Consider the following 21035-nt stretch of genomic DNA (forward strand, 5'->3'; position numbering starts at 1 on the left):
CCATGTTCTTCCCACAGCGATGGTCAAGGTGCAGAGGGTAGGCGGACACACTCGACCCCTCTTAAGGCCTGGGCTTGGGACTGGCCTGCTATCACGGCTGCCTCATTCTGTTGGCCAAAGCAGCTTCCAAACCCAAGCCAAAGGCTGGAGAAATGCATTCCACTGCTTTGATCGGAAGAACTGCAATGTCATTTATGTGGCGAAGGTGGTGAATATAGGGAGGGATAAGAAACTGGAAGCAAAATGCAATCTGCCATAAACAGTAATGAACTGCTACTTATCCAATACTTATTGTGGACCAGGACTATGTATATATAATAATAACTAACATTTATTTAGCACTTACTATGAGCCAGACACTTCTACGCACTTGACATGAATTGTTTCATGTAATGCTCACAGCAGTGCTACGATATAGACCCTAAGGTTATTCCCAGTTTCCATCCAAGGAAACGGGAGGAGAGAGGTTTAGTGATTTGCTCAAGGTCAAAGCCGGGTAACCCTGCGTGAGCACCAGGCTCCAACGCTGTACGTGATCTGTTACTTATGAGAATACAGAGGCCCAGATCACTTCAGGGACTTGTCTGCAGTCACTAGGTGGACCCAACTTTAGCATCCTGGCCCACGTGACTGCTGACTGTATTCTTCCCACTGTGCTGTCGGCCAATGAGTGTTAATTGAGGAATGTAGCTTTATTCTGTTCACTGACTGTGATGTGGTCAAAGGCATAAAATCCAGGTATGAGATTGAAGCTGATCATCTGTTGTTTGTCCAGAACCCTCCAGTCTTGTTAGCTTTCGTCTCAGTCCCAGTGACAAACTCTAAATGTGAAAGGTGTTCCTTTTGCCACTTGTTGATTAATATTCCTTGAAAAAAACTTATTTCCATACGCATAGCCCAAAGAGAAGTGTCAGCAGTTAGACATACTAATGAGAAAAAGGCTTTTTGTTTTAGTAAAGGTTAATTAAGACCCATCAATTTTTTTCCTTTAAAACATTAAAGTAAAATAATGTAATTAGCTATTTTTTTCCTCTTTACTCCCAGAGGGCAGATGTAAATGTTCTCGCTAAATGAAGCTATTTATTTAAATTCATCCAGATTTCTTTGGAAGTTTTGTACGTCTTTCTTCTGCCATATCAGCTTAGAGCTACAATAATTTAATAAGTTTTTCCTAGGGTGAAATTGGATGCCCTTTATCGATCTTACACTGAGGGGGCATTCAATTACTTAATCTGAAGTGGTATATCTGGGTCTCTTGATTACAATTTTGTTATAAACGGCTTGCTAATGATGCTCGGGGTGCATAGGTTAATAGGGGCCATTCTAGCCAGGGCTGGGTAATTGAACGCTTTCTATTTTGGGACCAGTTATGTGATCTCTTACAGTGGTACTAGGTTCCCACAATTACAGCCTGCGTCCACAGGGCACAGTGCTGAGCCCAGGCTGGGGAGCAATCTCACTGAAATGTATACCTGAGAACTCTGGTTTAATACCTGAATGGGAGCGCCAAGGGTCCTGTCTCATCTGAATCCACTGGCACCAAAATGTGGACATTCCAGACAGGTGAAGTGCAGTGATACCCATTGCTTATTTCTTAAGAAAGAATAACCTGAGTGTTAGGTTTCGGAATGACTGTTCTTGGGATAATTTGTGGCATATGGAAAAGGCCAATCCAGGAACAAAGCAGCAATCCATTTTCCTTTCAATCCAGTCACATGAATTTGATTTTTCTTCACCGAGTTATGTTAGTTCATAGTTATATTTATTTTAAAAGATCTTTTTGAAACCATACATAGTGTGCATCTATGTATTTGGGCAAATACAAATACTCTTTGTGTTTGGACAAATCCTAGCCCTGACCCAGCCTTCCAGGCCTTCCAGAGTCTTGTCCCTGCCTTTTCTCCCATCCGTTTCCCCCGCCCACACCTGCCGCATAGCCCAGCGGTCTGCTCTCCTGGTGGTCCCCATGGGCTTTGATCTCCCGCTTCTCTTCTTCATGGGGTCTTTACTTCCCTGATCTCCATGTGGCTGGCTTCCTTCTCATCATTCAGAGGTCCCCTCCTGAGTTAGGTCTTCCCTGGCCATCCTCTCTACTCTATCTCCCCTTCCTCTAAGGCATCAGCTCTCCCAGGGGATGGAGCCCAGGGATGCTGCTAAACATCCTACAGTGTACAGAACAGCCCCTGACAACAAAGAATTATCCAGCCCTGGTGTGGCATTCAGAGCTCCTGTTCAAGGGTTTCCTTGTTTTCTCCCTTTATATTTTCTTCCTACCCTTTACTAGCATCTGAGATGGTGTTATTCATTTGTGACTTTTTATTGTCTGTTGCCCTGCAGCCCCTAACTCCTGGTGGAATATAAACTTCAGGTGGAGAAAAGCCCTCCCTGTCACGGTCACTCCTGCACCATTGCTGTCGAGGCTGACAAGGGTGGCCTGGAAGCCTCCAAGCTCCAGGTCCTGCACTTACAAAGGCTCACAGCAACGTATTCACCTGGTTATATGGCTGTTGTTTTTATATTTATTTATTTATTTAATTTATTTATTTATTTATTTATTTTCTTGGCTGTGTCGGGTCCTTGCTACAGAGTGCGGGCTTCTCATTTCAGTGGCTTCTCTTGTTGCGGAGCACGGTCTCTAGGTGTGCGGGCTTCAGTAGTTGTGGCTCGTGGGCTCTAGAGCGCAGGCTCAGTAGTTGTGGTGCACGGGCTTAGTTGCTCTGTGGCATGTGGGATCTTCCCAGACCAGGGCTCGAACCCGTGTCTTCTGCATTGGCAGGCGGATTCTCACCCGCCGCGCCACCAGGGAAGCCCTGGCTGTTGTTTTCAATCAAGTATTTGACACACTATACGCTGGCCATATGTTTTGATGGAATTTGTAAGTGTAAGATAGTTTTACATTTTTTTCCTCCAAGAGAGCACCGCCCGGGGTTTTTTCCCACACCAACAAAATCTCCCAACTCTTCAGACACCAGCTGGGTGTCCTACAATTCAGTTGAATTCTTACAGTAACTCCTTGGAATTAGCACAGACTTCACGGGTCAAGGGCTCAGTCCTCTGAGACTGCCCCCACTTCAGGCCCCAGTCACAAGTCTTGGGTCCCCAGGCTACCTACACTTCTGTCCTAATTGGCTGCAAATTCAGAGGTTCCCACAGCCCCCTCCTCAGGTTCCATAATTTGCCAAAATGATGCACAGAACTCAGGAAAGTGCCTTACTGACTATTACAAAGGAGATAATACAAGAACAGCCAGATGGAGGAGATGCACGGGGCAGTCTGCGGGGAGGGTCTTGGACCTTCCATGCCCTCTCTGGCTGCACCACCCGCCCAGCACTGCCACGAGCTCACCAGCTAGAAAGCTCTCGGAATCCTGTCACTTAGGGGGTTTTATGGAGGTTCCATTGTGTAGGCACAAGTGATTAAATCTTTGGCCATTGGTGATTAACTCAAGCTCCAGCGCTTCTCCTTTTCCTGGACGTTGGAGAGGCAGGGCTGAAAGTTCCAAGCTTCTAATCAAGGTTTGGTCTTTCTGGCTACCAGCCCCATCCTGAAGCTGTCTGGGGGCCCCAGCAATAGTCACCTCACAAGCATAAACTGAGGTGTGGTTGAAAGGGGCTTGTTATGAATAACAAAAGGTGTTGTCCCTGTCACCCCTGTCACTCAGAAAGTTCCAAGGGTTTTAGAAGCTCTGCGCCAGGAACAGGGGACAAAGACCAAATACGTATTTTTTACGACATCACACCCCCCATCACATCCTGGTTTCAGGCCTGCACACCTGGACTTGCATCTCGGGCAGTGCCCAGTGCACAGTCTGCCTTCAGAAGGGATCTGGTGAATCACAGAAGGGAGGAATGAATGAATTATAGGAGAGTGTTTCTTTGAGGCCCTTAAGGCATCTGGAATTGTCTCCCCAGTTCTCTGCTCCCTGTTTTACATTTTAAAAGTGAGACGTGGGGGCTTCCCTGGTGGCACAGTGGTTGAGAGTCCGCCTGGCGATGCAGGGGACATGGGTTCGTGCCCCGGTCCGGGAAGATCCCGCATGCCGCGGAGCGGCTGGCCCGTGGGCCATGGCCGCTGAGCCTGCGCATCCGGAGCCTGTGCTCCGCAACGGGAGAGGCCACATCAGTGAGAGGCCCGCGTACCGCAAAAAAAAAAAAAAAAGTGAGACGTGGAGTGGGAGGTCTGGCTGGAGGGTGCAGCCTGCCCAGGGGACAAATCCTCTGGCTCACCACGTCCCAGGCCTCTCGGTTGAGACTGTCCGCGTCTCTGCCTACTCAGGTCCATTTGTTTATTTTGCTTGTCAAAGGAAACCTTTGTTCTTGTCGAGGAATGTTTTGCCCATCCTGTTGGGTCCAGATTTTGTACATTCTTGTCTTGGAGCTTCAAAGACCATGTTTGGAAAAAAATTGCATTAGGCCTCCTGTAGCCAGAGAGACAGAAGGGTGTGACTGGCTCCCCTCTGCGATGCTGGTTGGAGCCTCATTTTAACCCCACTTGGCCTTGTTTTGGGCGTGTGAAAAATGTTTTCTTGGCCTAGTGAGGGGATTTCCAAGTAGGGGAGCTTGCCCTGTTGTTTCTCCCGTTGGGGAGCATTGTTTGTACCCAGTGATGGGTCAGAGGTGGTTGAACAAGTTGGGGGCAGAGGTTTGAGCCTTGAGGCTCCTGGCACGTCCTCCCACTGCTCTGTGGGATGAGCGGGTGGCGGCCCGAGGCACTGGCCTGGTTCCGGGCTGAACCCTCCCACAGGCCCTGCTCCTCTGCGCTTCTCAGAACTGCTCTGACCCGCTTCTCAGAACTGCTGTGACCCGTATCTCAGCCTTTGCTCACTAGCATTCCTCAAACTGCTTCCTTGAGACGGCAGTGAGAGTTCTTTGGCCCATTAGGTTTTGGAAACGTTGTGTATTATATTCTTCTCCGGTGAAAAGTCCTACTCTAAAGAAGTCTGTGTAGTTTGGTCCATCTCACCTTTTCTCCAGGTAATTTAAGCACTGAAGACCTATCGACAACACTCAGGACATTTTGTGGAAGATATTTTAGGAAACTGCTTGGCTATTTCTTGGTCATTGTGATTTGACAAAACATGGGCCTTTCGGTCCAAGGGAAGGGAGTATTTCTGGTGGTGAGTTCTGATTGTTCAGCCTTTCGGCCAATGTGAGAGGGGGCTTAATGCAGGGTTAGTTAATATCACGTTCTCTAGGATTGTTGGAGGGGTGTGTGTATGCAGAATTGGAGGCGAGCCTGCCACCCTTGGGTAATTCTGAGGTGCTAAGGAAAAATAATGGGATGGGATTACCCATCCTTGAGTCCACTTCAGATGTTCTTGGCATTCATTGACAATTAAAAAATAAGAGTAATAGTCATTGATGATGCTATTATTATTCATGTCATCTACCTTTTATCGGATGCTAAATACGTGTAGGCATTATGCAAAGTCTTCACAAGCATTAGCTGATATAGTACTTGTTACACGCTTGAAAGGGAGGTACTTTTTATCCTAATTTGACTGGTGAGGAAACCAGAGCTCAGAGAGGTTATGTGGCTGGCTCAAGGTCACATAGCTAGCTAGTTAGCATTGTTATACCACTGCTGGAAACTAAGTAGGTCTCCTTTTTTGCTCTTTTTACAACATCCCCAAAGAAGTGTCATTTGGGCAACAATACAGTTTATAACCGCAGGATTCTATTAATGGATTTTGAAGAATCATGTTTTCCCCAGGATGATGAAAGTGAAAAATTGTTTCAGGGTCTAAAGTGTTCTGTTGCTCAGGGGAATACTGCACGTTGGATTTAATTGCTTAATTACTTAAAGTCAAAAAAAATTTTTTAATATGAGACATTCTACTGAAGGAGAGAATCATTTCAGTGTTTCTAAATTTTCATTAACTTTTGCATCCTAAACTAGTAATAAATGTTAGCTCTAGGTTAAGAGACTGTTGGTGCTACTGGGAGAGTAAAAACCATTTTCTCTGCCTGCTCCCACCCTAAACATTCTCCTTCTTGGATTTTTTGTTGACTTAACAGCACTGATACTTGAATTCATCCCTCAAATTCATAGTCACTGACTGTGCATGAACCTGAGAATGACTGCAAGTCCTGGGATAGGGGGATCCAGTCCCTTAGATGTGCCAAGGCAAAGGCATAACAGAATATGTGGGTTGTGCAAAGTAGGAGGTGTTTAATATGGTGCTGGTGGTGCTGGTGTTGGGGCGACATTTGGAGGCAGAGACTGAACTCCAAAGCCAAGCACCAAAGACCCGAAACCTCTCCCTTTATCCTGTATGATTCTCTGTAACTTGCTTGTGACCCAGTCGGCTTGGCTAAAATTGAGAAGTGGAAAAGAAGCATGAGCATCTCTCCTTGGAAGATGGTCCCAGGGTTACTGCTATCATCACATAATGTAATAAAACCTCTTTTCTTTGTTGTTTAGGTAATCTGACATCTTAAAGATTTTGAAGAGGAAACATTTCAAAGGAACACAGGCTGTAAAAGAAGAAATCTTCATGGACTCTGTGTGGATGGTGCGCCAATCCATCCTTCATTGAGGCCATGAGATCTTCTAATCCCTTGGGTGTTCCCATGTTCTCCAGTGAGAACTCCTCCACTTCATTTGGTGCCATGGGAAAAACCTGAAGGACAGGAAGAATTGCTCCCGACCTTGTGGCTTTTTCCAGGATTGCAGTGGCTCTTACAGACCATGACAATTGGAGATCATTCGTGTTGTCTTTCAGAGTCGAACCAAAGAACGTGCTTCCTCATTCTCTGGTGTTTTAGCGCCTGATCATTTTTATATTTGTTTCTGTTGCTTGTGCCTTTCAACCATCGTATGTGATCACGAGACGTCCTTAAAGTTTTCCAGCACGACTTGCAGGCATCTGGACTCCCTGGAGGCTCGCCCATGGCTCGGCGGGCCAGCAGCCCAAGGGCATTACGATGAGGCACTGCATTAATTGCTGCATCCAGCTGTTGCCCGACGAAGCACACACACAGCAGGTCAGCTGCCGAGGAGGCCCCCGTCACAGTCGCCAGGAGTGCCCCACGTGCAAAGGAGAAAACAAAATTGTGTTTCGAGTGGACGGTAAGCAGATGAACTTACTTGCCGTTCTCGAAGTGAGGGCTGAAGGGAACGAGAGCTGGAGTGGGTTTTTGCGCTTCAAGAAGGGGAAGCGATGCAGCCTCGTTTTTGGATTGATAATAATGACGTTGGTGATGGCTTCTTACATCCTTTCTGGGGTCCACCAAGAGCTTCTGATCTCATCGCCTTTCCACTACGGAGCCCTCCCCAGCAATCCAGGCTTGATGGATGGTGAAAATCCGAGTGACACAAAAGAGCATCATCACCAACCCTCTGTAAATAATATTTCGTACGTGAAGGACTATCCAAGCATTAAATTAATTATCAACAGCATCACGGCCAGGATTGAGTTCACAACCAGACAGCTCCCAGACGTGGAAGATCTCAAGAAGCAGGAATTGCACGTGAGTAGCCTGGTGCTCATCTCTGTGGACTGATTTTTTTAAAAATATCTGCTTCCTTTCCTGTCACCACCTCTGGGAAGAAAATGACCCCAAATTTCTCAAGTGTAGCAATGGTAATTTGACAGGCTTATGGATGAGAGTTCACTGGGGGGTCTGTGTCCACGCTGTTAGCCCAGAGAAGGGAATTCTGTACTGAGTGGCGCAGCAAGCAATGTTGAAGGACGCCCCTCCTAGTAATTCCTTTCCGGGACTTTTTGCTTGAAATGTGACCCTGGCAGTTAAAGTTGCTTTTGTAAATCACCGTCATCTTGTTTCTAGTCTGTCCTAATCACAGGGTTTGCCTCTAACGGCCACTTAAATATCCAGCTACATAGTCAAAAGTTCCAACTCTTTAATTTAGTTAGATTGCTGTGTGTGTGTGCGTGTGTGTGTGTGCGCGCAAGATAAATCATGGTAGAATGGATTCTGATTGAACTTTTATTTTCATTCTCTCCAAATTTTATTTATTTTATTTTATTTATTTATTTATTTTTTTTTTGCTGTACGCGGGCCTCTCACTGCTGTGGCCTCTCCCGTTGCGGAGCACAGGCTCCGGACACACAGGCCCCGCGGCCATGGCTCGCGGGCCCAGCCGCTCCGCGGCATGTGGGATCCTCCGGGACCGGGGCACGAACCCGCGTCCCCTGCATCGGCAGGCGGACTCCCAACCACTGCGCCACCAGGGAGGCCCTGCAAATTTTATTTTTATTTGGGGTTAAGGAAAAGCCTGGTCATTGGCTGTTTACCAAGTTTTGCTTTGTTTTAGTATTTAGTCATCATCCAATAATACTTCCAATGTGAACGCTGTAACAAGTCTCAGGACAGCATCATCCTGTGGACGGAATGTGCTTGTGCTAATGCTTTCCCCTCGGTGCGTCTCTCCCCCTTTTTGTCTTTTGATTTTGCAGATGTTTTCAGTCATTCCGCACAAATTCCTCCCCAACAGTAAGAGCCCCTGTTGGTACGAGGAGTTCACGGGGAGGAACACCACCGACCCCTACCTGACCAACTCCTACGTGCTGTACTCCAAGCGCTTCCGCTCCACCTTCGACGCCCTGCGCAAGGCCTTCTGGGGCCACCTGTCCCACGCGCACGGCAAGCACTTCCGCCTCCGCTGCCTGCCGCACTTCTACATCATCGGGCAGCCCAAGTGCGGCACCACCGACCTCTACGACCGCCTCCGGCTGCACCCGGAAGTGAAGTTCTCCGCCATCAAGGAGCCGCACTGGTGGACCCGGAAGCGCTTCGGTTCGTGCCAGTGCGGTCCCCGGTCCCCGGCCCCCGTGGCGAGGGTGCACATGGGGGTCTCTCACCAAGCCGGGTGCATCTGCCTCCTTCATCCAGTCGCTCCTTACGTGCACGTCGGGGTCGGGATCAGGGGTCACCGTCAGGTTTGGGGTCACGGTCAGGGTTGGCGTGGGAGCCCTGAGACTGACCCGAGCAGGGCTGTGCGAGTTCCCAGGAGGGATGCAGGGCGGGGAGATGAGAAAACACGCCGAGATGCAGAGATCAGACAATTCTCTGGTTTAGGGATCCCCAGGCAGACATCCAGCAGGACCGAGCACCCAGCTCCCGACCACCCGGTGAGCATGTATGGAGCCCCAGCGGTGTGTAGGGCGAGGGAAAGGGGGCAGGATCAGCAGCTCTTCTTGTTCGGAAGGGCACACGCAGCACCTGGGAGCGGTGAGTGCTGGCCGGGTGGACTTCTGTCGGGGGCTGTCCATCCAGCTCCCAGCTCCGTGCTGTTCCTGCTAGAGCCTGGCACCCACACGCCCACCCCCGGAGGTGGCAGGAGAAAGAAAGACGGCTGCATGAGCGGGGTTTGCGCTTCCTGCTGGTTCATCCCAGGGCCCTGAGCCTGTCATTGAGCTGCTTCGGGCTTCTTTTCTCTGACCTGACCCTTCGGCTTCGCAGGGTCAGAATGAAAGCCCCAGGGAGATAATTCTGGGAGACCCTGCTCACAGCACCCCACCCCTTTCCCGCAGGGTTGGCATGCAGGCTGCTTTCTGCTCGAGCCACCCGTCCGCCCTTGGGTCACTGTTTCCTCTCCTCAACCTTTTCCCTTCTGCCAGGAGACGTTTGGTCACTGGAGCTAAGGGATGACAAATGCCAAAGTTCGGGAAGCCCTCGAGGGTGGTTTCCGTGCAGAGGACCTAGGCTGCTTGGAAGGGAATTTTGAAAGTTCTCCTTAGTACAGCCTAAGTTGAGACCAACTCTTAATGTGTTTCCCGACAAACGTTTGACTTAGTCCCTTTGATGTTCCTCCTGGAGTGAACAGAAGCGTAAATGTGTCTTTTGTGCTTGGCAGCGGCAGCTGTGGGAGCCAGGGTTTCTCTACTCGTCTGAAGAGCAGCCTCTCCTACGCAGCTCACCATTTTCCCCCGTGAAAACCAGGTGCCCACTGGCAGAGGAGAGAGAGGCACGGGGGCATGTGGGCCTCTGGAGTCTGGGCTCCAGTGTCACCTTGAACCTCTTGCTGTCTTGCCCCTGGATGCTCTCTCTCCACTTTCCATTAACCTTGGTGGCGGTGGTTTAGGGCAGTGTGTTGTCAGTACATTTTCAAGTGAAATGTACCCACTTCTGAGGCAAGGGCAAAATTTAGGCTGCATGTGGCTGATGCCAGAATAATAATGCCAGGTGTCCGTCCGGGGACCATCGATTCCCCTTATTGTTTGGACAGATGGACAGACTGCTTGATGGTATAGAACCTCAGGAAGGTGCTGGTCAGCCCTGGTGAAGAAGACTCATCTGAGCTTCAAAGGATGCTGCCGCTCCGATGGGCTGCCTTTTCTTTGGATCCAGTGTGTGTATCCTGACACCACTGCTGCCCTGCCCCTGGGGGGGCCTCACCTGGTGCACATGTTAACCAGCCCCAAACTCTCTGTTCCTCCAAGTAGACTCGATTACAGTTCTTGAACAGGCATGCCAGCCTGTCAGTGGCTACCGTGCAGCTTAATGGTGGTGCCTTCCACCCCTCGAAGTGCACGTGGGTTAAAAGATCATGGCCCATTCACAGACGCCCCACCCTCTCTTGCAGCTCCTTGGGCTGAGCCTTGGCTGCTGCAGCTGGGCCCTTGGACCTTTCCATCCCCCCGTGGTCACTCCCCGGAAGCCATCAGCCCAGCCGTGGCAGCTTTGTCCTAACTCCTGCTTCCTGGTTCTTGTAGGAATCGTCCGCCTGAGAGATGGTCTGCGGGACCGCTATCCCGTGGAAGATTATCTGGACCTCTTTGACCTGGCTGCACACCAGATTCATCAGGGACTGCAGGCCAGCTCTGCAAAAGAACAGAGCAAGATGAATAGAATCATTATCGGTATGGCTTCCGTGTAACTCCCACGAGGGCCCCCCTGCTTCTGCTTGGGCCAGGCCGGGCTTCACTGCACCTGCGAGCATTCGCATGATGCCTGCCGGCGGCTGCTGAGCACACACTTCCCCGCTAACCATCACTCTCCCCCCCGTGTAAAATGTTCATAGTGCTCGTGCAACTTCAGTAAAGCAGAAATGTTTAGTAGCCTCTCTAGTTCTGTGGAGACTCAAGCACACCTGAACTGGCTTTTTGGAAAAGTTGCTATTTCTTTGCTTTTACTTGAATTAAGCTTGCGTGCTTGATTTCTTTTCATGATACACCCACCTGAGTAAGTTTGGTTGGGGGATCATGAATGTAAAATGAACCAGTTAGTCATCAGTTTAATTCTTGTGGCTTTTGTACTCCCTGGCCACTGGGACCCTACAAAGACGGAGGTGGCCTCTCCTGAAATAGGCGCCGCCCTATTGCATCGTGGGTGACTAACTGCTGTTGAAAAAGCTTAGGCCTTGTCGAGCTGATGCCTGTAGACATTCAAAGTGAGGTGGTTTGATTAATAGTCATTTTTTTAAAATTCACAAGAGTGTTTTATAAAAAACATATCTATTCACTCTCTCTATTGAATTCAGCTTAGGAGAAGACATTTATCCACTTACACCTCTGAAAGGGAGAAATCGAATCACATATTTTGCTTAAATTGATTACCTGAGGCAGTGATCTATTTTTTTATGCTCCTAAATCTGTTATATTTTGATTCTCCAAATTCGGTGACTCTGTTAGTGACTAAAAGGAATTGTAATCAACCATTTGAAAGATGGATCTTTACTTGACTCCCATATCCAGGGGGACAGGCTTACATGCCTAAGCCCCAATTTATTTATTTATTTTTAACTCAAAGAAATCAAGTCCTAGGAGCCAGATGAGATCACACTCTCTCACCCAGTGTGAACTGGCTACTAGCTATTTTCTTGCAGCCTTGAGTTCTAACACCCCAAATTACAAATCTTAATTAATATTTGACTGTGACTCCCATACCATATGCCTCTGGGAAAATCTCATGTTCTTAGGAAAGAGCTAAAAATATGCATCCTAGGGTCAGGAAATAGAGCCTAAGATAATGATTGAAAAAGGAAGGCTTTAGTTGGTTTCCTAGTTTTATTTACTTCTGGATTTAGAAATGAAAACTAAGGGATATATCTACGGCTCTGATGTTTACCTGAAGCAGAGTTTATTGAGTTTTATGGTAGATGGAAAGCTGGCATCCAGCTCTGATCGTGCCACCAGCCAGCTCTGTGCCATGTGACAAGTTGGTCTTTGTGTTCGTGAACTCAGTCTGCTCATCTGTAAAATGGGCTTGTTGGACCAGATCAGTTCTGGGCTCTTCCCAGCCCTGAAATGTGATTTAACTCTGCTTCAGCTTCTTTTGTTAGATCCTTGGTAGAAGCATACTGGTCTTTTTCCATCTTGGCCGATGGGTCAGAGAGGGCCTTTTCTCAATGGTCTGGGCTAATGGCTGGAGTCATGAAGGACTCAAGTGGCTGGGTTCTTTGGGCTGGGGAAAGACCAGAGAACCTTTCCTCAGCGCAGAGAAAGGCCCCTGCCTCTGCTCTTATGGCCACCCGGCTCTGCCCTGTCAAAGTGCTCATGTGGGGCTCTGATTGTTTATCGAATTATTGATCTTCCCCTAGATTGTAAGGTTGGAGAGGGAAGGGGATTGTCTGTCTTGTTTCCGGCATCTATCCCCAATGCCAGGCATAGTGCCGGGCACATATTAGACACCAAATCAGAGCTTTCTGCCTGGATGGATGAAGGATGAATGAAGGAAGGATGGATAGCTGGACGGGTGGATGGACAAGCATAGAAGCAGTACATTTATTTATGGGACTGACAACATTTGTGCTAACTTAGTTTTAGATACTTCCCTTGTCCTAATGTTTCCTTATTCATTGTGAGTAGAATTTTCAAAGGACTTCTGATTGACTTGTTTTTTCTGTATTCTATGGTATTATCACTTAAAAAAATAGAAATAAAGATCAGAACAGTAATGCTCACCTGGACATGATTGCACATCCAACAGAATAAATAAGGCCCTGCTAACACTCTGCATGACTGTGATGTGCTCATCCCTGATCAAAGAGACTTAGTCTTTTGGCTCAGATTTTCACTGAATAAGTGACTTGGAGATGTATCATATAGTCCCATGTACAATGTTGGGAAATCAAATGTATAATTAATTGATTGATTTGTTTTTCTTTCTAAATCTATGAAGACTGTCCTGAAAAAAAAAAAGTCAGGGAATTGGTTCAGTTATCTGAGATAGAAATGTTGAAATGTCTGTGTCTTGGCCTCTCCCCTGTCCTAGAATGTGTGTTTAACGTTATCATGCTTCATTCACACAGACTGTGATCAAACAGGGGCTAGAGCCAGCTTCCTGTTCATGCAGTCAGCACTGAGTGAATGCCACCTGTGTGCAGGGTGACGGGGTGGGTGGGCACGCAGGACCGAGGTCGCATGACCCTTCCCGCAAAGCCTTCCTCTCGTTTGGTCTTAGAGTATGCACTGGGACTGACCCTTGTGATTTCAAGGGAAGGTTAATGCAGATTGCATGCAGTTTCCTCATGAGAAATGAGGATAAAAACAATGCCGGAAGCAATAACTGTCATTGAGAGGGAGAAAGGTAAATGATCAGCGAAAAAGACCGCCACAGCAATTTCAAGGAGCAAAATTATTAATCCAGAAGTTCGGATCCCCGAACTTCTCCTTCATCCCTGACACTTTCTGAAGGGAACCATCTAGTACAGTCTCAGCGGGCCCTTAAAATGCCATGGAGCTATGCACCGTTAGCAAGTTAAACATCGTGAAATTGGGAGGCCAGATGCTAGCAGAGGTTTTTTGGCACATCCTGGAGAAAGGAGCTGGGAGGAAGAGGGATGCTCCGTGTTGCGTGGATCACCTCGATCTCCAGATGGAGGTCGTGGAGGGGAGGGGGTGACACGGCGGCAGAGGGTGGTCATCAACCTCCTTCTCCCGGAGACCCGTCTGCCAGCGTGGCAGACCAGCTCACCCGCTAACACCTATTTAAGAAGGTGTCACATCCAGGTTTGGCCCCTAATTTGGGCTGCTCTGTGGGAGCCCATAACTCAGCACTGCTCACTCATTTTCCGTTTCCAGGGGAGGCCAGCGCCTCCACCATGTGGGATAACAATGCCTGGACGTTCTTCTACGACAACAGCACGGATGGTGAGCCCCCCTTTCTGACCCAGGACTTCATCCACGCCTTTCAGCCAGACGCAAAACTGATCGTCATGCTCAGGGACCCCGTGGAGAGGTGAGCAGTGTAGATTTTTCGTTTTGGGAAAAGAAAAGGCAGTTCTGAAGAGCAGTCTTCCTTCTCATCAGAAACAAGATTTTGCTGCTGCTGCTTTTTTTTTTTTTTTAATAAACAAGCTTAACTTGCAATGTTACTGCTATTTCTTATGTAAACATTATTCTTGGGGCAATCTTCACTGCATCTAAGCAAACCGAGGATTTTTTTGTTAGCCATTTTGACCCTGGCCTGTGGGCCTTCAGCCTCGGCCGGTCTGACCTCGGTACATGCCCCTTGGGTGATGTCCGACCATGAAAAATGCCCTTAGAATCGAGGATATTGAGGTTCTCCGCAGGGTTTAACTCCTAGAATTCCTTGTCTCCCGACTTGATTGATGCCTTTATCCTGTTGGCTCTGAATGTGCAAGCTCCACCTTTCCTTGAGACACCAAAAGGCAGAAAACGACAGACAGAGCTGCTTTGTTGTAGAGGGCGGGAGGTGCCCGGTGCAGATGAGGCCAGGCTAGCATGGTATTGAGCCGAGGGCTGTCTGAGGGTGGCCAGGCCGGCACTGGGTGATGCTGAGGTCACTGATGACGCCTGTGTGGATGGCAGAGTCTTAGGGCTGCCCGGACTTTAAAATCATTTAGTCCACCCCTACCCGCCCCCCCGCCCCCGCCCCGGCCAGTACCCCTACACTAGAGATAAGAGGTTCCAGTGTGGTCCAGGAGTTCCCCACCCAGGATGGCCAGTCCCGCTCAGACAGCTCTGAAAGAGCATCCTTCCTGTTTTGAGCCCAAGTCTGTCTCTTGGGAGCATCGACACTTCGGACCCATTTCTTCCCTACGCAGACCACGTCTAATCCTTCTAAATGGGAGAGGCTGCCAGATATTGAAGACGGCGGCCACAGCCCTGTGTCTTATTTTCCTTTGAGCTAAATGCCTCTTGTTATGGGTTTAAATTACACCTTCGCCCACAAAGATGTATTTGAATGTGACCTTGTTTGGAAATAGGGTCTTTGCTGACGGACTCACGTTAAGATGAGGTCACACTGGATGAGGGTGGGCCCTAATCCAAGAGCTGGTGTCCTTATGAGAAGAGAACATTTGGACACCGAGACCTGCAGACATAGGGACCGAGACCTGCAGACACAGGGACCGAGACCTGCAGACACAGGGAGGACACATGTGAGGATGCAGGCAGAGGTTGGAGTGATTCTGCCAGAAGCCGAGGCTGCCCAGGGAGGCCGGCAGCCCCAGCAGTGGGACACAGGCCCAGAACAGATTCTCCTCAGAAGCCCCAGAGCGAACCGGCCCTGCTGACACCTGGCTTTCAGAACTGTGAGAGAATAAATTCCTGCTGTAAGAAGCCACAAGTTTGTGGTAGTGTTACAGCGGCCCTAGGACACCAATACCCCCCAGTTCCTTCCTTGGATGGCATACATTCCTGGCCCCGTAGCCTTGCCGATGATGACAATTTAAAAAACACCTATAATCTCCCACCGAGATAGTCATCATTTTTATTTTGCTTAGTTTCTTCCAAAGTACGTATCTTCGTAGATAAGTGTAGTGTGTGTGTGCGTGCACACGTGTGGTGTGCAGCTGTGTGAATATCCAGTCTTACATCTTGCTTCTTTCATTTCGAATTGTTGATTTACCTCCTTGTCCCCCTCATGGCGTCTCCGAACGGCCCCCGGGCACCACAGTCATCCGGTCAGAGAGCTGGATGGCCCTTGCTCCGTCTCCACCCCTGCAGCCCTCTTGTGTCACACCATGGGGCCTCTCTCCATGCTGCACCTCCTCCAGCCTCAGGAATCCATCTGCTCTGCTAATGAAGCAGCCCTGACCTCGGAGCAGCTCGCCACGTCCTGCCTGCTAGTTCCCAAACCTCGGGAGGCAGGAATTTGGCCCTTCTGCTCAGAGCGTGGGCTGGTCCCCCACGGCTTGAGAACCCTTGACACAAACCAGCCATATTCTTGTGTGGACACAATTACATAACCGTCAGCCTTGAAAGGCCTGGTCATTAAGTGACCCCACGCTGCCCACTGAGGTGTTTTCACAGCTGCTCTGCCATGCCCCACCCCCCCGCCCCCTGGCCGCCCCTGCTGCAGTTCACGAGGCCGGAACATTCTCTCTCGGGGGTGCTCACTGATCGCCCAGTGTCTTCCTGTCACATCTCCCTGTTCCTCCTTCTGAGGAAGGTCACGCTGCCTTGACTCCAGAGGGCCAAGAGGCTGAAACTTCAGCCTCTGTCACTCCCTGGGCACAGAGGTGGGAGCCTTGGGGATGGGGCGCTCACAGGCGTGGCCGTGGTCGTTACCGTCTGTGGTTCAGCCCGGGTGGGGAGGGAGGGCGAAGTGTGGCACCAAAGAGGGAAGGCGCTCCTAGTCGAGGGTCCAGAAAGGCTGTTCTGGAGGAGCTGAGGCCAGGGGGGGTTTTGAGGGCTGAGTAAGAGTTTGCCAAGCAAACAGAGTAGAAAGGTGGTCAAGGGGAAGGAGCATTCTGAATAGGGAGAATGGAGAGCACAAAGGGAAGGACCGCGTGTTCTCCTGGAGAGCGGGGGCCAGCTTCCCTGAGTGTGTCCCTTTCTCCCCGCAGTCCTGAGGACACACGCACCATAAAGGCGAGCTTTTAATAGGTGGGGTCGTCATGCTGCCTGGGTTCAGACACTGAGTGGGGAGCTGGACCTGCCTGACTCTCCTCTCAGACCCCAGCCCCAAATCCCCCTTTTAGAAGGCTCTCGGGCCCAAGATGGCATCCTCTTGTTTCCTCTTTTTTTTTTTTTTTTTTTAAGGAACAAATACTCTATTTATACCAGGAACTGAAGGTTCTTAACTTCCTGGTGCTCACTTAACAGAAAGAGTTCATCAGTTAAAATGTTCATCGATTCCCAGTCACATGCTGGGCACCGTGCTTGGTGCTGAGCAGACATGTGTAGGTGCCTGTCCTCCAGGAGCTGCACTTGGTCAGGAAAGCGAGACATTGACTCTCAGGATGCATGTGATGGTACCAAGGAGAAGGGCAGGTTGCCATGGTGACAGCCTCATCAGGAAGCTGACCCAGTCGTGGGGTTGCCTACTGTATCTGTCATCTACTGCTGCGTAACAAATCACCCAGGAACTTGGCTGCTTAAAACACCACACTTACTATCTCACACTGTCTTCTGTGGGTCGGAACCTGGTGCAGCTTTCCTGGCTCCTCTACTTCAGGGTCTCTCCCAAGGTTGCAGTCAATGTGTCACCAGGGCAGGGCCCCATCCGAAGGCTTGACTGGGTAAGGATCTGCTTTCAGGCTCGTGTGGTTGTTAGCAGAATTCAGTTCCTCAAGCGCTGTTGGAAGGAGGGCCACCGTTCTTTACTGGCTGTCAGCTAGAGGCTGCCCTCAGTACCTTGCCACTGGGCCTCAGCAACATCGGAGGTTGCTCGCTCCATCAGAGCCAGCAAAGGAGAGAGCTGCTGCCAAGTTGGAAGCCTTCACCTTTGGTAATCTGAGCACCAGAGTGACAGCCCATCACCCTTGCCACGTTCTCTTGATGAGAAGCAAGTCACAAAGTCCAGGCCATGGTCAAGGGGAGGAGATTACAGGGAGTGAATACCAAGAAGTGAGGCTCTTGGGGACCATCTTAGAAGTTACCTCCCGGGACTTCCCTGGCGGTCCAGTGGCTAAGACTCCACGATCCCAATGCAGGGGGCCTGGGTTCGATCGCTGGTCAGGGAACTAGATCCCACGTGCCACAACTAAAAGATCCCGCATGCCGCAAACTGAGACCCGGCGCAGCCAAAGAAATAAGTAAATAAATATATTTTTTAAAAAGGAAGTTACCTTGCACACCTCCTTTGCCCGTGCTGCTCTCTGTTCCTCCAGGAAAGCACACCCTTAGAGCCAGAAGAAGAGCAAGTACCAGTGTAGCACCGTGTGTAGTGGCAGGGCCCGCACACGCGTAGGGGAGTGTGTGTGCATGTGTGTATTTTCTGTGTGGGTTACCGACAGTAGCAGCTGTTCTACTGCTTTTTAAACATTTATAAAAGTATGTAGCAATAGGAATTCCTTCTTTTTTGAACTCCGTGACTCATGGCCTGTCTGAAATGACTGGCTTATTTCCCATCCCAACCAGAAAGGATAATAAATTCTGGGTGGTTAGGTCACTCTTGAAGAAACAAACACTTTGGACCCAGGTTCCTATTAGTCTAACTGGGTCCTGTGCCGTTAGCCACTTCAGCCGTTCCATGACCTTGCACTTCTGCAAGTGGGAGATTCCCTGAGTTGCTTGCTGCCAGTGGGACTGGACCAAATTTTTCTTTCCTCCTACAGATAGGCTCGGAGAGGAGTGGGGAGAAACCTTTATTTCTAGTTTTAGATTGACATTTAGCCTTTATTTCTATAATTGATCAATGGCAGAGGGTTTGAAAATGTTGGAATTGTAAGCAAAATCAAATCAATCACTTTAAAGTTTCCAGAGGAGGTTGTAAACAGCAAGTCCATTTATTTTTCTGGAGGGGAAGAGAAAATAGTGGAAAGCGGATGGGATGGTTCTTAAGGGCCAAAAGGGCCAGCCAGGAATTCCTGTTGCAAGTTTCTCTATGTTAGAGATAACGATACTTTAAAATTCAAGTTAATTAATTTGAATTAACTAGGTTAAATCGGCCCGGTTAATTAAAAAGAAGCCACCAATTACAAGCAGGATTTTCCTTCATTTAGTTCAGTGCTTAAGTGGAAAGACTTCTTTTCAACAGTGCTCACACTGGCCTCCTATCTCTTCATTTGTGAGACGGTTGATAGAGGCTGACTCTTAATGCAGAGGTGGTTATCTCCAATGTAGTTCATTCAGAAGGTGTTCGGAGAGTGGTCCTGCGCCATGGGTCACGGACTTTACCGTCTCTGTATCTTGGTCTTAATCCTGGGTGTAGTCTTACCACAGTGCACGGAAATGACCACCTCAGGAGCCTTTGGTTTTCACGGTTAATGAAGGTAAGTCAGAAGGGAAGGAGAGCTCAGCTCCATTAAGAGTAGAACTTGATTTTGACCCAAATGTTTTGAGCCTTGGAACCTAAGGAGTTGTTTTCTTCCTCTGCTTTTATAAACTGATTTCTTTTAACAACTCACTGGGCTGGTTAAATACTTATTCTACTTATGGTGATAAACTAGGAATGGAAGGAATGAAGCCCTAAATGAAATGCATCCATTTATGTACCGTTGGTCATTCAGAGAGTAATGAGTGGGCATGAACCTTTGGACTAGAACCTTGAACCTTTCATGAATTTCACTCCATCTCCAGAGTGGCTGGTGGGATGTGTGGGTGGTGAACAAGGACCCAGGATCATTGTGGTAGAGAGACAGCCTCAGGGACCAGATGGTCTGTATTTGAACCCCAGCTCTGCCGCTCACTGGCTGTGTGACCTTGGGCAAGTTACTCAACCTCTCTGTGCCTCATGTCCACATCGGTGAAATGGGGGAAAATAATCCTACCTCTAGAGTTGTGAGAATTAAATGACTTAATGTGTGTAGCATGTTTAAACAGTACTGGGCACATGGTAAATATTACATAATTATTAGCTATTATTGTTAGGCCACATTAGTGGCAAATAATAACAATAACCAAACTGAGCACTCATGTACTCATGAGACATTTATTGAGCACCCTTGATATGCTAGATGGCACTGCATAGATTGGAGAGCAAAGTCCTTCCTGTCTGCCCTCCTGGAGGCTTCATCCAGTGGAGGGGTGGGAACCTAGCATTAATTGAGCACTTACTCCACCCTGGCTCTGTGCTAAGCCCTTTTCAGGCATCGCCTCCTTTGAACTTTGCAAGCAGGTGAGAGGGCTGTCATGTTGTGTCACAGGTGAGGTGTGTGGGCTCACTGGGGTTAAGTCACCTATCCACCGTCACCTGGTTAATAAGTGGCCAGACTGGGTTTCAATCCCATGTCCGTATGACCAAGGATCCAAGCTTTCCACCTCTATCGTAGGTCAATTAGTGGGATGCAGACTCTGAGACAGCATTTTGTGTGCAGGAGGTTTATGAGTGCTTTCGGGACAACCGCTGGGAGGGGCGACAGGGCAGGACTGACGGAGGGGTCACAACAGAGGTCTCAGCCAACCCCACGGGGAGCTGTGCAGCTGAGATGGCCCTTCCGCGAGGTATCTCCCACCCACCAGCCACTGGCTGTGTCTGACCTGGGGAGGTTTAACCTCGGGTGGGGCAGGTCTTTTCAGTGAAGGGACTGAACTGCAGCCACGAGCAGGATGGCTCCCCACTTCTGCACAGTTCTTGAGCAGTAAGGATGCCAGTCTGTGTAGGTACCTAAGCCTGGACTCCGCTCATTCACGTATCTCCATATCAGTGACATCAGGATGCTGACCCAGGGCAATAACCAGGTCTCGTAGGAGGGAGCTGAGCCGGACTGAAGCGGGATTGAATTGCTGTGGACCCCTGACTCCGGACGAGAATTTCTCTTGTGACTCAATAGGTGCCAAAAACCTTCTCCAAACAGCCCAACTTCTCCAGGTCTCTGGAAGCACCGATTTAGTGCCAGAGACATGTTCTCAGGCAGAAGAGGAGTTCTGGCACTCCAAGGCCGTGAGATGTTTTCTCGATAACAGATTTGCACGAGGATTAAAAAGCAGGCTGTTCCTTAGCACCGACAGATTGATTTTTAATGTAAACTATCCCAAAGGGAGATTAGGAGAGCTCCCCTGTGGGCAAGAGATGGAGTTGTGGGGTGTAGGGGCGTTGGAGTATAAAGGTTGTGACAACAGCCACAGATCAATTTCCGGTGCCCCCACCCCCACCCAGGTCCTGCTCTCTTCCCTCTTCCCGCTTTAAGACCTTGGAGGGTTAGGGATCCTAAGGCAGCGGTCTTGAGGAAGACTGTTGCAGAGCGTCCTAAGCTGCTTGTTAATTTCCTGGTGATTT

The 21035-nt window shown here is 49.1% G+C and overlaps 1 protein-coding gene across 1 annotated transcript in view; it reads left to right on the forward strand.

Moving 5' to 3' along the window:
• CHST15 (carbohydrate sulfotransferase 15) overlaps positions 1-21035 on the forward strand; it is an 86582-nt gene that overhangs the window by 45429 nt on the left and 20118 nt on the right. The window contains exons 2-5 of the mRNA XM_060097405.1: positions 6424-7472; positions 8420-8759; positions 10679-10825; positions 13988-14144. Of these exons, the coding sequence (XP_059953388.1) occupies positions 6927-7472; positions 8420-8759; positions 10679-10825; positions 13988-14144 (1190 nt within the window). The 5' untranslated portion in view covers positions 6424-6926. The remainder of the gene's footprint in view (positions 1-6423; positions 7473-8419; positions 8760-10678; positions 10826-13987; positions 14145-21035) is intronic.

Source organism: Mesoplodon densirostris, chromosome 1, assembly GCF_025265405.1.
Source record: "Mesoplodon densirostris isolate mMesDen1 chromosome 1, mMesDen1 primary haplotype, whole genome shotgun sequence".
Lineage (NCBI taxonomy): Eukaryota > Metazoa > Chordata > Mammalia > Artiodactyla > Ziphiidae > Mesoplodon > Mesoplodon densirostris.